This window comes from Lepisosteus platostomus, chromosome 11 (assembly GCF_059453375.1).
Source record: "Lepisosteus platostomus isolate fLepPlt1 chromosome 11, fLepPlt1.hap1, whole genome shotgun sequence".
In the NCBI taxonomy this organism is placed as follows: domain Eukaryota; kingdom Metazoa; phylum Chordata; class Actinopteri; order Semionotiformes; family Lepisosteidae; genus Lepisosteus; species Lepisosteus platostomus.
The window spans coordinates 10898194-10918273 of NC_142621.1; the positions used below are offsets into that span (position 1 = coordinate 10898194).

The following is a 20080-nucleotide window of genomic DNA, read 5'->3' on the forward strand; positions in this document are numbered from 1 at the left end:
TGCTCCTCTCCAGTGCCCTCAGTGACACAAGGAGCGCCGAATGTTCACTTTTGTTCAAATACGACGCTAACGATGCAAGGTGCACTGTTCCATATCTCGGATCGTTTTGCCAAACAAGAATCGCAATGTTATTACAAAATTTAAAATTTCTGTTCAACCGGATGGCATACATGTATCCGGGGGGAGGAAATTCGTTCGTCTATCGACGAATCAACAACTTCTGAAAAATACCATTACAGAAAAGGGCTTCTTCCTCCGTCTACGTTACCAGTCATCATGGGGGTGTAGATTTTTGAACGCTGCCTGCTTGGAGGACTGTGAAATTTAAAGGAGAGTGCACAGGCTCCTACACCCAATATATGGCTTTCATCATGATGAAGAAAAAGAAATTTAAATTTAAGGTTGACTTCGAACTGGACGAGCTGTCCTCTGTGCCTTTTGTTAACGGCGTCCTCTTCTGTAAAGTCAGGCTGCTTGACGGGGGCTTCTCGGAGGAATCATCTCGGTAAAAATATTTTATTATTTAAGTGAATACTGTAACTGTGGTTTCTTTCCCACCCTCGTCATCATTGATAATTGCTGTTTTTTTATTTTCACTTTGGGGGGGAAAAAAATTAAAAAGTCCAGGTGCTGAAGTAACTGAAAACATTGTACCGTTGTAGTTGATGTTATTGCGTTCTGTAAAGCTTTATATATTTCTTGAAATGAATATTCGTGCATGGTAAAGTTGACGGTCATCTGCACGTCTTATACTAATGCTGTATTAATAAAATATGTGCCGGGTTTTAAAGCACTAATGATTTGTAATAGCTTCATAACAATCACAGGAAGTCGATGGCCGTGGGTGACAGATTGATGTCAATCTGAACTGTCAGAAAGCAATACAGAAGTTAGCAACTGATTTCTAAGTGTAGACTATCTGTGCTGAAGCTATTAAAGCACATTAAACGCTTTCATACATTTTTAAAAGCTATTGCATTGGTTTTACATTAACACGATCTGATGCAATGTAGCTGTATTATGATTGTCATTAGTATGTATAGGCTTTTGGTGTTGCTTGATAGAAGACATACAATGAGTGTATTGTGTGAGACATTGAGTGTAAGGAGAAAAATGTAAGGTGGAATCAGTATGAAACTGGAAGAGTTAAGCTGTAATCAAGTTTGCAATAATTCAATTTCAGTATGCAGCAATGAGGATGTTCAATAAAGAAGAACAATTTTGCTTCCCTGCTCATACAACTTTAACCTCTTTAAATTGATCATAGTCACACACAGAAGTGGAAATTGTCATATTTGGAATAGCAGACTACTACATCCTATTATTAGCAAAGCTGTGCTCTTACTCGGTGTTGCTTGATGAATTAGTTCATGGCACTTGCAAACTAGTCTCTTAAATGTTATTGCTGAATATGCATCTTGCCTCTGATGACACAAATGCATTTAGTGAGCAATCTGTATGCAACAGGATGCAAAAATACACTGTCAAGACATTTTTTACCATTATAGGCCTCCCAATTTTACTGTCAGAACCCATTCTTAGATTCTGCTATGACCGATGTATCGGTATGTTAAAAAAAGCATACAATAAGATCTGGTTTCAAGAGCATTTGGAAATGCTCTTGTTCAAGTAAAGCTTCCCTAGTATTCATCAAGCTGAGAGCGGTCACACCTCTCGAACTGGCCATCCTTTCTGCTCGGTCATTTTTACCTGCTCACAATCTTCACACCCTTTCAAGCTGACGGGTTTGACGTGATTGAGAAACATAGGCTTGAACAAGTAAGTCTGGGTTGAATGGATGGTAGAGGTGTGATTAGCATGCCTCACCTTGATGAATAAGGGTTTATACAATCTTAAAACCATGTGAACCAAGTGTTTGCAAATAGTTATGAGCTATTGTCTGAGTGCAGATAGCTAATCTGTGGCAGGAAACGCCCTGTAATGTATTTGTGGGGTGAAATGTAGAGAGCTGATCTTAATTCTACTGTGGTGGCAGTTTTGAACTAATCTTTACGGTAATAAGGGAAAATGTTGCACTTTGATGGTCTTTACATGATCAGAAAAAGAACGCACAGTGCTTATTTCAGAGAAACCAATGTATATTCTAAATATACCCAAATCTATCCGCAGCAGATGCATTCTCCCTTTTATAGAACTTTTTAAATAAGATGAGTGGATGCACAAGACCTAACGTCCTCATCAATTTGTAAAAGGAACAGGTATAGATAACTTGCAGGAGTTATCTCTGAAGTGATGCAAATATGTGCAGTTCAGGATCAGACATGGAAAGAATGAGCAATGCTGATGCTTTTGAAGTTTTTTTTGAACGTGTGTGTGTGTGTGTGTGTGCAATGTGTGGTGTTAGTTTTTAATTTTTTCATGATAATTTGAGTTTTAGACCAAAACCTTATGGTTATCTGCAACACTACCATTTTGTATGCTGTTTGCGAAATATGTGTTGAATAAGTGTTGCATACTTGAAGGTTTTCAGTCAGTTTATCACTTTGAAGTTTGACCTGCAATTTTTACAATCAGTGTTTTATATTGTCCAACTGCCCAACACTTAGCTTAAACAAACACAAGGTAAATCATACAATATTGCATGATGAAAGAGTTTAATAGCTGACCCTAAAGAAATGAATGATTAAGCCTTCTGGCACCTGGATACAGGTACTGAATAAAATGAACTCCATTAACCTTAAGCACAAGGAGGAACAAAGCAACATTCATGAAATGGTGAGATAAAACCTTAGCTTAGTATTTTGTACTAACAAAAGAAGCAACCATTGAGAAAATAAAAACATAAAATTGGATACAAATGAACAGACATCATTTAGACAATCTAGCTTGTTTAGTTGCTAGCAACTCTTTGATCTAAGGATTTCATTTTAACCCTCTTGAAGCCAGAGTGTCGGCTTCAAATTATATCTCAATAACTATTTACAGATTCCTGCAATTCGCTGTATAAAGATGTGCCTATGTTCTGAGTCTTAAAATCATTACTCTGCGGTTTCTGGTTGCATCTTCTAGTTTGTGTTTCAGTTTTCATTCTATAGAAGTCCTTAACCAAGAGGTTTACCTTGTTGACACCTTTGACTAATGTGCTTGCATGAGCCAAGTCTCCTTGTAATTTTCTTTTCTCATAGTATCTAATAGAAGTTAGTGGAAATGAGATTGTTTTAGATATTTCAGCTACTGTTCATTCTTAAAACACACCTTGGACTGTCCAGCTCAGCTTGTCAGCCTCCCCACGTACTCTTCGCCCACTGGGCACATACAGATGAATAACAAAAACCTACAGATCTTTCAGTTTTGCTACATGCTGACAAAAAGCAAACCAGAGCTGCAGACTACTTGTTTTACTTTCATCCAGAAATTGTGGTGCATACAGACAGTATTTTCAAAACTAGCAACGGTAACGCATACATTGGGGAATATTTATAGAAGTACAACCACACACATTCGCCACACTCACAGTATGAGTCAGGGAAACCTCCAGTACTGAGTATTGAAATTCCAAATTGACGCCATACAGGATATAAAGTGACTCATTCTGAAATTGTGATACTTGTGTTTGCTGCATTTAAGCTGAACATTCATGATTTTCCAGTAAGCATTTAAGAATGCTCCCAGTGATTCAGTTTCTTATTTGCAGAAGGGAATGCAGCTGGAGCTATTTATGATTTTGGATCTGTATATGTAGAAGTACTTGGTTGCTATAGTACTGCCCCATTTTGATACTTGTGTCAGAATCACTTTTGTGGTTTATTTTGTCTGCAAGACTGAAATCTGTTTATCTGTTTCTACGCTAGGTTGTCATGTCAAGGCGCAATTATGACTGTTCTGATTTTTTTTTTAATTGGTGATTTAAGAAACGCCAGCATCGCTTCAGTAGCAGCTCACTTGCAACAACATAAATGAGATTTTATGATGCCCATGTCTGCCTTGGGAAAGCATTATCCTTTTCCAGTAATCTATTCTCATGAAAATCGTCAATAAACACATTTAACCATGATGTGTCTTTGATAAATAGAAAGCTATTCAGCTTAAGCTACACATCTTTGGGCATGCATAAACCACAGTAAAAGCTATGACAAAAATGCCTATGTGTCAAATGGATATGCAAGTCAACAATATGTAACGAGAATAAATGCCTTGAACTATGTTTTTTTTTCATTCAGATTTCACTTTTATTGATACATTCTTCTTCGGTCTAATGAGGAAAGGAATATTCATAGGGGGAAAATCTTTTAAATTAGTCACAAAGTCAGACGGCTTCAAGTCCAAATGAAGCTGAACTGTTGATACAGAAGTCAGTAGTTTTATTACATGGTGTACCCATGGCCATTGATCTACACAAACCTGTCTGGCTAACTTGGTATTTGGCCTTTGATGTTGACCTTTAACAGATCTGTGTAGATGGTTGACCGAAATATACAAAGCTGGATTAGGAGTTCAAAGATCCAGTGAGTCTGACTTCTGTTTGTGGACTGCGCTCGTGATGTACAGACATTAGTTTGACCCCTTACAGAGCACAGGTCTTTAAAAGTCTTTTAAGATGTACCCACCATTATGTACACTAAGCTATACCAGTATTTGAATCTTGGATTGGAAGAATTTTACAAGAAAAAAAAAATCATGTCGTTGTTCCAGTTCTGTACATTAGTTACCTTTTTATAATTTCAGTTGAGTTCATATGTAAGTCGCAGATTTAAACTTTGTTTTCTCTGTCTGCTGTGCAACCTTGTCTAGTAACTTGTCAGGAGTAGGAAGCCTATACTGTATGTCACCCTAGTAATGAACACGGGAGGAAAAAAGAGTTTTCTAACTTGCTTTTGCAGCAAAGCCTCTAGGGTCATATTAGAGACATGAAATTGCTTGTTTTAAAGTTAGGCAGTGTAGTCACCAGCTGCTTTTTGTCATCAGCCCTGGCTATTATACATGTTGCTGGTACGTTGCTCCCCTTCCTGTGTTGAATTCAGTCTGGAGTGACATTACTTAGTCAGTGGTGTCCTCCTTTGCTTCAGTCGTTTTTTGTATCGGGTATGTACTAAAACTAATGGGGCTTCAGATTCTTAGATTATTATTCATCACTCTGTTTTAGTCTGTTGGAAACCTTGCTAATCGTAGCATTTTTTTTTAGCTTAAGTCATAAGAGAGGAGTGATACTACTTTTCATGCAGATGTGAGCAACACTTTCTATGATTGATGTCTTTGACTCTCTGAAAGATATTGTCAGCGCGTTATATATTATGTTGAACTTAAAATGATCTGTTAGGGACGGCTAGCACATAGATGTACACAAGACTCTAATCAGTTCATATAGGAAATTAAAAGTGATTGGTAATGGAGCTAAGGGTCACATATGACCTCGCTACTGTCAACACAAATCCTGTACATAAGTGAGATAAACTATTTTCAGATCTGCTGTACTCAGAAGATGCAGGCAGTGTATCATTATGAACATCTAAATATAGTGGCATTTGAAACAGGATTCTGCCAAATGGTACTTTAGCCCACATAGTGCTGACAAGATTTTGCAGTATATTGGAAGAAAATCTGCATTATGTCAATGCCTTGATTTAGTCAGAATTTTATGTTAAGAATACTAATTAATACTCTGCAGTTTTAGGATGCAGAGAATAAATAGTTATGACTGGAAGTCTTCAAGTCTTCAAGAAATTTCCTTTTAATGGAAGGTGAAGTAGAAAAGTAGAATTTAACACAATTTTGCCAGAGCAAAGTGATCTGAATCACAAAATATTTGTATGTGTAATTTTATCCTATGAATTAATGATGTAGAAGAACAGTTCAGATTGGTTTCTTTTCAAATGTGAAAAATTTACAATCATGAACATTTTTAGATAGCGGTCATAGGCAGTTTTTCATTATTTGGCTCGTTGTATTCTGTATTTTTCAGCCAGTTTTACTATACAAGAGTGTCATAAATCTAGGGATATCTCCAGGTCACAGGGAAATCTAGTTCTAGATGCGTTCTGGAAATTCTGATGCATATGCCAACTTTTGTACCATTTTGAAATCTGTGAAACGTTTGCATCTGTGCCGATTTTGATTTTAGCTGACTTTAAGGAGAGAAATGATTCTGTTGGCAAAGCATGAGAAACTAGAGAAACTAGAGAAACCAGGTCTGAAGTGCAAGTACAAGTGCTCTGAGGCAGAAAGCCCAGAGGATCTGTTCATCAGTAGAGTGCACTGTGTCTCACTGTAAATGGGTTTCACTGTAAATCAAATATTCCTTTAATTCTTCTTCCTGCTCCACTTAGTGCTAACTAGATTCAAGCAAAAAAAAATGGAAATGCAATGCCATTATCACACTTCCTAGCCTTTCACTTGAGCGGTTTGCAGAAGCATGGTGTGCTTTGATGTGCGAGCATCACATACAGTAGCTGCTGATGGTTCCTGATAGAACTACAATAGAATCTACAATGTGCTGTGGTGGGAAAAGCCATGTTTTAGTTGTGTAGGTGTAAATTCTCTATTCGTGTCACATTTGCAGTCTGTGGATGCGAATAGGCTATTTTGTTTGTATAAAGTGTTCTAAATGAAGTACTGCTGGTTCGTTCTGCAGGTGAAATAGCTTTTCTTTTCACATTCATGTGTCACCGGGGATCATGAACTGATCTGTTGTAGACTGCTTTTATAAAGCATTTAGGAAATGAAATAGAGGTGAAAGTGTCAAGATTCTTGTAGGGGAGAATATTCAGGTTTCTTCAAAGCTGAACTGCAGTGATGGGTGTTTTGGCTGCATTTCCTGGATGCTTAATAACTGCCATCTTGTTACAGATCAAGTGAAACGAAGACAGTGCTGGATTGTCCGCTTGTTTTAAAGATTTAATGAAAAATGGTTTGAACAAGGCGGCGGGAATTCCTGCCCAGCTAATGTTGAGAGAAAAGTCAGGCTCCATCTCCTGTGTGTGAACCCTCCTCCTTCCAAATGAGGGGGTAGCCCACTAATCTGAAATGATCCCTTCTCTAAACAATTGCATGTTGCAGATCATTTGTTTCCTCAGGGTTAACCTGATCGTTCTGGTGGCAGTTTCGATTTCATTTGGAATAATTTGCTTTGATCCACCTGGTGATGTAAAGAGTCTACAGAAGAATCCAGTGTTTTTTTTAATTCTTGGCCAGTAGCACGTAAGACAAAAGCATGCGCTGGTTATGTATATCCTGATTAGCAAAGGATTTAGCTTCTCTTTCCTAAATCAACACTAGGTAGTTTAGGATTTGCGATAATTAGTGTTCTGCGAAACCACTGTAAAGATTTATATTTTATGTTGTATGTATCTATTATTAGCTGCCATGTTACTGTGTAGAGGTCAGAAACAGCCTAAATCGTAAATATATTGTATCAGTAAACTATTAAAAAAAAATGAAAGTTTTTTTATTTAAAAAAACAACACACATTTATTATTAAGACTAATAAAAGATGTTGTATAAATATTGTTTTAGAACTGGTGTAGCTGAAGATTTGTAGCTTTCAGTTTTGTAAGATTAGCACTCAGGTGTAACAATATGAAGAGAAGAAATAGTTTTTGTCCTTGTTGCATCAAGCTGCTCTAAATCATACCACTCCATAAACAGTAAAACAATAAACTAGATTTTTTTTCCCCAGTTACTTAAATGCAGTTAAAGAGCATAAAGCCAGCGTGAACACGCATTTATCTTTTCATAGAACTTTAAGGACAGGGTGTCCGGAAAAAAAAAACTAACTGCAAAGTCTTTACAATGTTGCCTTTTCTGATCTGGTAAATTAAAATAAGAATAAGATAAAAATGCATCCATTTCTCACACAGTGAGAGATAGGCTTTTCAGTTTCATGCCAGCAATGAATTTTTAATTCTGAATGTAATCTTAATTCAGTATTGTCATGCAGTGCATTTAAAAGTGAGCTGTTTCTTAGAATTGACCACATCATAGAAACCCAAAACAAATCAGTGAATCGTTTTATTTATGGCAAAAGTGGTGATACCCATACATGTTTGTCATCATTACTGACTGTTTGCCAGAATGACTACAACCTGTTTTGTCTTATTATGTTTCTATAGTTACCATTTGGTTAACAGATTTTGATTTAAAAAAACAACAGCACAAGAAGGCGTGGCATTTTGGCCCAAAGCAGTTGAGTAGCGTTCAATTTTCCATAATAAATATTTGCTGCTGTGTGGAAGAACTGCTGTTTTGAGTATAAAACTTAAGGTTGCATGTTTTAATTACTAGATTATTGTAACGATCAGGATTGTGAAGATTTGAAGATTTGTTGTTTAGCTGGAGTGGCTGCCCCATCTTCTATTTTAGTCTTATGAATGTTCTGCAAATGTGCTTATCAGTTATGCCCTTCTTTTTTCAGAAGAACTTTATATTTACTCCTGAAGTGTGTGTAAAGTGTTTTAATTAATCACATTACACAACTTGAAAAGGGAATTCAGTTAGATTCTGTGAATTTTATTCAGATGTGCGGTATGTTCTAGGTGAAAGATGGAGAGAACCACTTGTTTTAAATTTGTAAATGGGGTAGAGGAGCCTAAAAACTGCCAATTCTACATTGTTTAATGTTGTACTACAGGGTGATTAGTTCTCAAGGTGCATACAGCTTTATATTTAAATTACTGTTAGTATGTAACCTAATATGATTGTTGAATTTTAATTTGTTTGAAAGCTAAGTCTGATAGTATTCCATTGTATTTGCCAGCTTTTAATATTTGATGTGGCCAGCTGTTTTTTAAGTAACCATATTAAGGTAGAGATCAGAACGTTTGGATATTCAAACATGATACATTGAAACTTTGTGTTGAATGCTTCCAGTGTGACTCTGGTATTGAGCTTTTGATATACACCCTTGAAACCTTGAAGGCAAAAGGCTTTGGTGATGAGATGGACCAAAACATCTTTCTATAAGTTATTTGGGATTTGTAGATTCAAGGCTTCGTACAGGGTGGCATGCTATCTCTGCCCAAGCACTGGGGCCTTGGGATCAATTCATGACCTGGGGTGTAATCACCATGGAGTTTATATGTTCTCCCCATGTCCCACAGTCCACAGACACACTGGCAGGTTAATTGTCTTCTGGGAAAATTTGGCCCTGGCGTGAGAGTGTTGGTGTGTATGGCTGTGCCCCACAATGGACTGGTGTCACAACCAGGGTGTACCCCACCTCACGCCCCCTGTATGACAAGTTAGGCTCCAGCTCCTCTCCGACCCTGAATTGAAATGAAGCAGTTAGAAAATGGATGGATGTAGATGACTATGGCACTTTGTTTTGACATGGTGTCTGCCTTCATTTCTGGTTAGGGAGGTGGTGCAAGCCAACTGTGTTCGCTGGAGGAAGACCTTCTCATTCCCATGTAAGATGAGTGCCAGTGCCAGTACTGGAGTGTTAGATCCCTGTGTGTGCAGAGTATCAGTAAGGAAGGTATGTGTTATTTTTCTTTGCCTTGTTGACACATTGGACTTCATTTTTTGGTGGTCTTTTTTTGTCAATTGTAAATCATATTTTAAAAAATCTTATAAAAAAATAATATTTTTGTAAGTCTTTCAGTATGCATTTTTCCCCGCAGAAATAAATAAAGCAGATTCTGTATTATATGATCACAAAGCTGGGATAGCATACAGTAGTGTTTCCTTAGCAGTTGAGATTGTCTGATACCTGCTCTGCTAAAAATGGTAAATCCATTTTTGTCTAAACATAAATGTACCCATCATATATAAAAGTAGATTACATTGGATCTCATCTAGTCAATAATTTAGGAAAAAGTCATATTTTCTGCTCCAATAATAATCCAATAAATTCTCTTTCCAGGAACTAAAGGGTGGAAAAACATTTGCAAAGGTAAGGTAGAAACAAAATGTCTAATATTTTAAGCCATTAAATCATCACCTTTTATGGACGTACTGTGTGTGTGTCTCCGTGTCTGCCTGTCTGCTCTGTGATCGACTGGTGTCCCATCCAGGGTGTTCCCTGCTTGGCGTCAGTTTCTTGCCAAGATAAGCTCTGGCTCCACTGCAGCTCTGTATTGGAAGAAACGTTTAGAAAATGGATGGTGGAACAGTTTAATAGAGATTAATTATACATGGTTTATTTAATTAAGTAATTTGGAGATCATCAACGAGTTGTTGATTGTTATTCTGGTCATGTGGAGCAGATGCGTCTGATTGTTTTCAACACATGAATCACCAGTGCTAATTGCTCCCTTTAATGGATCTGCTTTTTTTATTTGGATTTGATTTGTGGGTTTTCAAAATGCACCACTTAAAGCATCTTAAACATACAAGAACTTTAAGCAGTCTTATCTTCAGCTTGCCCTTAGTTTTGTCTGGATAGCTATTATCATTTTATAGCCCTATGTAACCGTGATTGAAAGTTATCATTGGACTTTTTGGTTTATGTTATTTTAAAAAATGAAATTAAATTTGTTGTACCTTGAGGAAAATAATATAATTCAACAGTTTTCTTTTTGTAGTAGCCTTTTCAGTTTGTGGTGAGGGTGGCCTGGTAACAGGGGAAAATGTACATCAACGTGATGTTATAAAACAGTACGCTTTACATGTCTTTTTTGAGAGAAACGTTGTACAAGACCACCTCTTATCAGTGATCAATAAAAACATTAAACAAAAAGGCTTATTTTCCTTTCTGTTTTGCAGCTTGGTTTTGCTGACCTAAATCTGGCTGAGTTTGCAGGCTCTGGGAGTACGACACGTAGATGCTTACTAGAGGGTTACGATACCAAGAACACCCGTCAAGATAACTCCATACTCAAGGTGGGATATTTTTGTGAAAAGTGACCCAAGGTGTTAGTGTGTGCCCTGCCTTGCGCCCATTGATTGTGAGGATAGGCCTGGGCTCCCCCACAACCCTGAATTGGACTAAGTGGTTAGAAAATGAATGAATGGATGAAGGTGGGATATTGTGGGAATATCAGATAAAATTCCTGAGACTGATCCATTTAACTGTGTGGACTGTTATATTATAAAGTATACAGTAGAACCAACCAGTAACTGTCAGTAATATTTTTTATTTATATAGTTTTGAAGTAATATATATGCAGGCTAAAGAAGTATAAAACTTGTTAATCTAACAAAAATAATGAACAATATCTTTAAGGGAAATTTGTCATTTTTATGTAACATGCTTATTCTCTTTCCTTTATTTCTTTTCAATGTTTTAGGTGGTAATAAGCACACAGCTCATGTCTGGAGACCCCTGCTTTAAAACGTAAGAAATCTGTGTGTTTGCGTGGCTAAATATTTACAGATGGTTAATTGTCTTCCCTAGCCCAGGTCTAGTTTACAAAGGATTACTGTTCCTTCTCATGCTTATGCACCTGCTTGTCAAAATAGACATAATGAACTCTCCCATCCCTTTTCTTGATGAAACACTTTTCATGGATTTTTTTATTACATTATCATTAATCATTTTTGAAATCAATTTCAGATTGATTGGTATAAAGTAAGGCAGTATACTGTAAGCTCTTGAGGTTTAAAACCTTCAGTGCTTCAATTCAAATACAGCAGTACTGTATAAAGCTTTGAAAATACCATCCTTGGTTCATTTAGATGTAGGATTCAGATTTTAGTTTAGCTGTTTAGCAAATGTGTGTAATACTGCAACAGAAAGTGTCAACACACTTAAAATGAGATTGTTTGAGAGGAAGTTAGTGGAGTAGATTATTTCCGTTCATCGGGTGGCCAGAAAGGTTTTCTTTTCAAAAGGCTGCTTCTCAAAGCAGACTTCCTGAAGCCTTGCATCGTTGATGCATTTTAAGAAAGTGTCATGGTGCAGTCAGAGAGTCTAACAAACCTTAATTCAATTGGTAAAGCAATTTCTCACTTCTATACCTGATCTGCTGTACAATTTGGCTGCTACATATAATCCAAATGGGTTCTGCACTTTAGTGGTGGATGAGTGGGATATGTAAAGTGCTTTAGGATCCTTTGTCTATATAAAAACCTTGTTGTGCAATTCAACATTTGCAATATACAAAATAATAATTGTTGAAAGGTACAATTATTAAGCTATTTGTTAATGTAATTAATAATTTGTTATAATTTTGTTAATATTGTTAATATGATATTGCTGTAGTAAACATTTCTACAGAATACAAAAAGGGGCCCTGAATTTAAAAAAAAAGCTGTTTTAAGAATAATGATTTATTTATAGAATTTAATGACTTGTAAATGACCTGAGTTGGGGTAGGATTTCTAAATACTACCCACTTTAGGAAAGAACAACCTTAGAACAGGATCGAAGGAAAAACTTAATTTTCACACTGAAAGTGATACACCGTGGAAGAACTTGTCAAAGCGCACTAAATGCTTCTTTACCCTGAAGGTGAAATAAAAAATGTATAAGATTTTCTGACTTCCCATCAATGCAGATTAAGAGTATAAGTTATTCTATTGATGTCTATCAGATAATGTGACCCTAATAACTGAAAATGGATACTGCAACATATTCAGAAATTAATTTAGAAACATACCACATTGTGCTGGTGACAATCAAGGTGATATTTTCTGATGCTGTAAAGCTGTTTATGAATTATTATTAACTGGAATACATGTATATATTAGTAATTATTCAAGAGTTGTGCTTGCGCCCATCCATTTGAGAGTAAGCTTAGGAATTGAACTAGCAATTACTGATGCATTCCAGAAGCAAAAATTCTTGGCAGTCACGTGTTGTAGCTCACTAGATAAAATGCTAAAACACCAGAAGGTAGAAGGTTGCTATTTAAATTTGTACTTGATATGAAAATCCTTCTTAACTGCCAAATCTGCTTTGAGGTAGAGTATACCGTGAGAATTTCAATTGTCTGCAGGCTTAGCTGCCTGTTCTCATGCACTGTAGTCATTGACTACAGTTGTTTTTGTGAGTGTAGCTCTGAGGCTTGACAGGTTCGTACGTGTAGGTCTCGGAGCTCTTAAGGCCTGCCATGGCTTCCTGGCAGAATGTTTTAGTGGTTACTTGTAATCAGACTTTTTTTTTTTAATTTAAGATATCACAGCCTGAGAAAACCTTCCAGTCCAATGTCAGGTGCATATTTAACCAAGGAAAATTCATCCTTGGTTACATCTTAGAAACATCTTCATGTTTTGTTCCCTTTTTGCATCCTTAATACCATTTTGCATGTTTTATGGGAATATTTCTTAAGTGAGTTATGACTTGTCTGTAAGGGGAAATCTGTCATCTAAGTACCATTGCTTCTAAAATCATTCCAGTTTTAAAACTGTCTTCAAGATTATTACTACTACATAGAGTGCAGTCCATTTTTGCTTTTTGCTTTCAGTCTTGTCTTCACTAAGTGAAATGCATGCTCAGTGGGATTCGGGTTGGGTGATTGAGTTGGCCAGTCAAAAACATTCTACTTTTGGGCCCTGAAAAACTCCATAGTCGCTTTAGCAGTATGTTTGGGGTAATTGTCCTGCTGCAAGGTGAAGCACCATCCAATGAGTTTTGAAGCATTTGGTTGGATCTGAGCAGATAAGATCCTTCTGTACACTTCAGAATTCATCCTGAAGAGCAAATTGGGGTTTTGCCAGAGGAAAAGCAAACAATTTCTGAAAACCAGAGAAAGGAACTGGAGATCAAAATTTGTTATAATAATGCAAGTGAATGTGGAAAGGTTTGAAAACCGATTTCTGAATGTTTTTTTTTTTTGTACTAGCTCTTTGAACCTAACTTGGAGTAGAATCCGTGTCATTTCATCACATTTTAATGGGTGGACTTTTCATTTGGAACACTGCTTAGCAACTGAGCTTTACTGAAAAATTGAGTCTTTGCAGCTACATTTTTCAGTCTATTTACTGGAGTTTTGGCAACACTGCTGTGTGCGTGTGAGTGAGCCTAAAGAAAACAACCTGTCATCTGGAAAAGCAGGATCACAGAGGATACTGTGTGTTTCTTACTCATCTGTTTGAAAATCTACTGATGAAATATAAAATGACTCGAGAAGACCTTAGGTTTGGGAAAGCCTGCTTTTAATTTTGGAGTGGGATTCTCTCCAAATGTAACAATTTACACAACAATGTTTGACGCGATTTGTCTCCTCTGATATTGTGTAGAAAAAATGACATTGTGTTTTTGTACCTGATTTTTAGTATTACAAATTCCAAGAGTTTTAGATCTTAGGTTAAGATGGCTTGTTGAGTCAACCAGTTTAACCAGCGTCTGACAAAAAAAAACATTCTGCCCTTTAATAGTTGGGCTTCAGGAGAATCTTTCTGCTTCGAATGAAGTAGCCTTCACAGATTGATTCCTCTACAGTCAATCAAAAGATTCTTTAAATATTATGAAAACTTTACTACTACGTCTCCTACTGCCAAGAGCCTGGGAAGTGTGTCTCAAGAGTTCTCCCTTGGTTTCATGAATAACTAAACCATAAAAACACAACATTTAACCCCAAAGAAGAAAGTCACAGTATTCCCACAAAAACAGTTGCTAATGTTCTAGCGTCTGTCTTAACTTGCCATAGATAAATATTTTAGTCATTTTAAGTCATTCTGTCCCATCGGAAGTGCTGCCATTGAGGTTAGTTTCAGGATCCAGTGATGTAGATTTATTCAAGACCTGGCAAGTATAAAGTGAGAACTGTCCTGGCTTTAAAAGAAAATGTTAAGTTTTCCAGGACAATCCAAATATACCAAGAAACAAATGAGAACTTTGTATGGGGAAACACCTTTAAGGATTTCATTTTGTTTATTTGATGGTGGTCTAATGAAACTTATGGTGTTTGGCTTTGTGACCCATAAGAATGTGACAAATCCATTTTGGCTTAAGATTGTATTGTAAGCAGTGACACGGGAATTATATAATCCTTTAAGCCCTGTTAATTGTTTCATTGTTTATATTACTGACATTAATGAAGCACAATGAAGTAATTAAATTCTGCAGCATTCTAGTATAGTAGTTATTTTGATTGTGAGACACAATATATGTGACAATTACAGAAAGAGAACTACCACGTTTAAATGCATTGAGATCTAGCAGTCTAGATGAAATACATTTTTGATACAGGCATCTTAAGGTATTAAAACAGCTTTACTCAGGTTATATTTCCTAAGGCTGGATTAAGAGCTGGATTTTGAAATGGAATGTACTGCTCCTAATTTAAGTAGCTTTTAATAGAAGCTGTTCTCTGTAACATGACTTGCCATAACCCAGGAACCTTTTCTTGAGCTATATTTTGCATGACCTAAAGTTACATAGTAACTTTTTAGTATTTATGAACTTAATTTATTGAAAACTGTTTCTTCCTTCTACATGTTCTTTTTTTATTTTTATGTTTTGTGCGCTTCATACCAAGTGTAGTTTGGTGGTGCTGTCCTTTGGATGAGTCATTAACCTGAAGGACTTGCTACTTGATCATTAAAAGATCCCTTGGAACTTCCCACAACTGTAGATATTCATCTTGGATAAATTTCACAAATGTCAAATTTAATTGGTGAAGCATTTTTCTCACTTCTCTACTTGAACTGAAGGGTAGTAAAGATGCTAGTAGGGTCCTCAATGGTGGTTGAAGTGGGTTCCCTCCTAAATGTAAAAGGCTCTGGTGTGAAAAGCGGTATATGGATACAATTAAATACACTACTAATTATTTTATACTTTCCTGTTACATACTGCCCACTAAGGCTACAATAGGAAACAACGGAACCATATTTCCTAAAAGCTAAGAATTGCAGGCGTTGCAGACTTGACCTGTTGCCATAATTTGAAAAGCTATATATTTACTTTTGTAGTCTTTCGTAAAGAATATGTGCTTTATTCCTTTTCAGTGAAAATTCTAAAACAATAAGCAAAGCTGCCTATCTCTAAAGTATTCTGTAACACTTATACCATTGTATCAGATCAGCTTGTGCTGTAAAATAGAGATAAATACTTTTTGTGTCACAGAGCAGTAGTATGAGAGACTGGTTACTGGAACTCTCTCTCCTATGACATCAGACAAGCTACTGTATATCTCATGTATTTTGGTGTTATCTGTTTATTTTTCAGGCTGAAATGTTTTTGTTGAAGTGTATTTTTTTAATTGTTGTCTTCTCTGTAGTGTGTTCTTTATTGTTACTTTAAGTGTATTGAGATATTGTTTTGACTAATTCTGTCAGTATTTTTTTTTCTTTTCTTTAGTTACAGGTTTGTCATTTTCAAGCTATTTTAAATGACTTTGTGATATTTCCGTCTCATTAAACACAAAATAATTTTCATTTACAGGCCTCCGTCTACAGCAACATACATCAGCATACAAGGAGAGACAGAATTTCTACATGAAGACAGAAAAGGAGGAGATACGCAAAAACCATACCTGAGTATTTCTGGTACAGTCATTTAGATGTCATTAAGATGTTCTTTGAACTGCACAAATATAATATGCTTTTAAATTCACAACAAAAGTCTAGTTATGACGTGCAGATTTCTTTTTATCAAGATAAGCTTTATATATTTAACTGGTAGGTGTATTTTTGGAACAATGTGCAAAGTAAGTTTCAAAACATGATGAACGTCCTATTTTGAGATAAGAATTCAACATTGTTGTTCACTCTGTACTTGCTGTATCTAGAATGTTTCTCGAGAGCCTCTTAAGTGAATTTAATTGACAGCCTTTCCAGGTTTATGACTCTTTTCAGATCTCATAATTTCTCTTCAGCTACTGCAATCTGACATTATTCACACCATCCACAAGGATCATGGAAAGCCACATAACACTTTAAGAGGAAAATCCTGGCAGCTCGTTGTTTCCATAAATTAACGAAACCAATAATATGTCAGATTTTAAACACACAAGCTGCTTTGCACTGTAAATCACCACCCTCGATCTCCCCAAACATTATCAAACATAGTAGCAGGAAGTAACTTTTCTGCCACTGCCAATAGTTTGTGATGTTTTTGCTGCCTATGTGCTAACTTTAACTTTGCATTCTGTTTTACGTATTCAGTATTTCCTTTTTCCTGTGTTGTGCCATGTTCTGGGGCAATTTGTGAAATTATGTCTTCAGATCTCCATTCATCCTTTCTCTCTGCTTCTTAATTATACTCAATTAAAACTAGACACATGATTGAGTGTGAGACTATTTTGCTCCTAAACACAGAGCAGAAGTACTGTATGTCAAAAATAGCTAATTACAGGCTTTTATTTTACAAACCTAACAGAGATCCCAGGAAAGTGTGCCTCTGTTCCTGATGAACTGGGGATGTGGGGTCACTCCAGAACTTCAAGCTATGCTAGTCAGCAGTCTAAAGTATCAGGTATGGATATTAACAGATCATAAGCTTTGTTACCATCATACTTTGAGTAATTGTGGTGAGATTTTACATTTGGGGAACATTTTCAAAGATTGTGGGGTAGAGCACTTAAATATTACAAAAAGCCCCAGTGTCTGTGTTATGTGTCAAAGGCAGACTAAATAATTAAATCCCTGTACTGCGATATCAATGTGTTTCCCTGATTTTTGTGATTCTTCCTTACCATCACTGTGGCTTTTGTTTTCTGAATGTATTTTTGAAATACCTGTGCTTTGAATTTATACTGCTTCTCTAAAACTATGCAAGTGCTTTGAAATTGCTTCCTGTAGGCTTATCCTTACCTATGGTGTTAATACCAAATTTATTGCTATGACACAGAGCAGTGGACTATCGGGAATATGAGAAATACAGGTTAACTTTGAGTAAAGCCCAATTTTATTTATCCTTACGTGAATCAGCATATATCTTGTATGTAATGGACCCAAATATGTAGACTTTCTATTGTCCATCTTTTTGAAAATGGAAAATGTAGTTGGAAATTTAGCAGCAAGAACTTACAGCCTTTTACAATTAGACATTTGTCAGTGCACCATCTCCTCCTAGTCCTAGGGAATACAGATGGAATGTTCAATAGATGTGGATAGTATCATACTCATGGGAAATGTTGGTATTTATTTCCATACATTTAGGCCATTGATCAAAGATTAAGGGCGTAGAAGAAATAAAAAAGTCACATCCTCCAATTTTAGCCTCTTAGATGATATAAGATTAGATTCAGGCATCGACAGACTATGCAGCATCTTCAAAACGGGAAATAAAATGTGCTCTGTTGAACCAAGTTTAAAATCCTGAGCATAAAGGAGACCATATAGTGGAAAAACGTATTGGACGAGAGGCAGAGTTAATTAAAACAGTTAATAATAAGATTTGTTGTATTATATGACAAGGTTATAAACATTATTAAAGTGACAGAAGGCTATAGTTTAAGATGAGGTCATGCAAACAAAAATAAATTAGTAAATTGAAGATTAGTGTTTTGTATTTTGCTGTTTACAGCTTCTTTGCCCAACATTTTGATAGTTTTGGTAAATTAAGCAAATGGCTCCTTTTGTTGTGGTGGGTTCTGATCTAAGCTCAGCTGTGTCCGTTTTGTTTTTTTGATGATGCCGCAGGGTATAGCACGGGGCACTCGCGCTCCTCCAGTCTCTCGGAGCTCTCGCACAGGAGGAACACCTCGGTGGGCAGCACTTCAACTGGGATTGCGAGCATTCCTGAGCCCAGCGACGACCGGGACCCCAGGACGGGGCACTGTGCTGCAGCCTGTGCAGCCATGCCAGAGCACCTCACCCCTGTCAAGAGCGCGTCCTCTTCAGAGCGCCTCAGCAGGTAACCAGTGACACTGCACTGCGACGCAAGACGCGACTCTCGGAATCACAAATCTTACTCATGTCCACAAAACAGGCTCTGTTGTTTAACCTGAATAAATCAGATTAAAATATGTTTCAGTCTTCTGGGGGAAAAATACAGTTCAGTACCTCACTTATAAATGTGTTCCAGTTTTTGGTTGACTTACAGTAGTGTCAGATATTGATTTTAAGGAGAACCTAGACTCATGGCAATCTTATCGGGGCCATCCTTTTTAAAGAACTCAAATGACACACCTCCAAGAGGTTTCTGGGAAGGTTTCACTCCCAATTTTTACAGTTTTGACATTTATGAATATTTTAACCCCAATCTCCTTAATAAACTACAATCTATTGTCTAAAAAAGTACTACTAAAAAAATACTCAAGCCTCATCTTAAGTGCCAGAGAGGCATCAGGAACAAAATCACCCCAATATGTGAACCACTTTATGATCTGCCAATTTTTACCATGTTTGCACAGGCATCCTATGAAGCAGGATTCAGTGGAGTCTCAGCTGAAGAGGGTTGATGCCACAAGAGTAGATGCCGATGACATTGTGGAAAAGATTCTCCAGAGTCAGGATTTCACGCACAGCTTATTGGACTCCAGCACAGAAGGTATCTCAAGAGTGACTGACTATAAATACATTAAAAAAGAAAAAAATAATTTGTTCATATATGGGACAAATAATGAACAATAGTATGGTTAATGTGGGATTGTATATAGGTTGGAACTGCAAGTGAAACTGCGGATTGCAGAATCAAGGTTTGAAATTTTTTTTCCCTTTTAATTAGCAGGAAGAGACTTAATCGCAGTTTGGAAATGAGATTTTCTTAATTCCATTTCTTTGTTTTCAATAGCTCAGATCACATTTTATCAGCCTGTTTGAAAGATTGCTGAAATGTGCATTTATTATGAGGTTTCTGCTTTACGAAAACTTAGTTTGTTGCCTTTTACTTTGTATGGGAGACTGTCATTTGAGATTATTTAAAAGGGGGCGAGTGTTTTACATCATTCAAATAATGGACATGATCTATCATTAAAGATTAAACATCCTTCTCGGCAGAGTATTGGGAAAAGAAGACATATGTCAATACCTACTTATTTTTAGGTTGCTTAGCAACCAGAGTTTGCCTCAGAATGACAAGTACTGGCTTTTGCAATGTATGTTTGATGTTCAATATTTTGATTTTTTTAACCTGTTTTGGGATTTCAGAAGAAGGATTGCGGTTATTTGTTGGTCCAGGTGGAAGCACTGCACTTGGCACCCATCATCTCCCCACCAGGTGTGTTGTTTAAGACGTATTCAGATCGCCAATATTACTCTAGGCTAATTGGTAGTTTTTTTTATTTAACGGCTTAATTAACACCTTGTATGTAAAAAAAGCCCAAACACAACAGAATAATTGTGTACAGGTCTGGCC

The 20080-nt window shown here is 36.6% G+C and overlaps 1 protein-coding gene across 2 annotated transcripts in view; it reads left to right on the plus strand.

The window, feature by feature from the left end:
• LOC148651977 (EEIG family member 2-like) overlaps positions 1 to 20080 on the plus strand; it is a 23522-nt gene continuing 3442 nt past the window's right edge. Inside the window, exons 1-10 of one of the 2 annotated variants that reach the window (XM_088598387.1) lie at positions 1 to 505; positions 9310 to 9430; positions 9818 to 9847; positions 10660 to 10776; positions 11184 to 11230; positions 16223 to 16326; positions 17159 to 17254; positions 18424 to 18637; positions 19137 to 19273; positions 19873 to 19942. In XM_088598387.1, coding sequence (XP_088454513.1) covers positions 360 to 505; positions 9310 to 9430; positions 9818 to 9847; positions 10660 to 10776; positions 11184 to 11230; positions 16223 to 16326; positions 17159 to 17254; positions 18424 to 18637; positions 19137 to 19273; positions 19873 to 19942 — 1082 coding nt within the window. In that variant the 5' untranslated portion in view covers positions 1 to 359. The remainder of the gene's footprint in view (positions 506 to 9309; positions 9431 to 9817; positions 9848 to 10659; positions 10777 to 11183; positions 11231 to 16222; positions 16327 to 17158; positions 17255 to 18423; positions 18638 to 19136; positions 19274 to 19872; positions 19943 to 20080) is intronic. The other variant, XM_088598388.1, reaches the window with a different exon arrangement.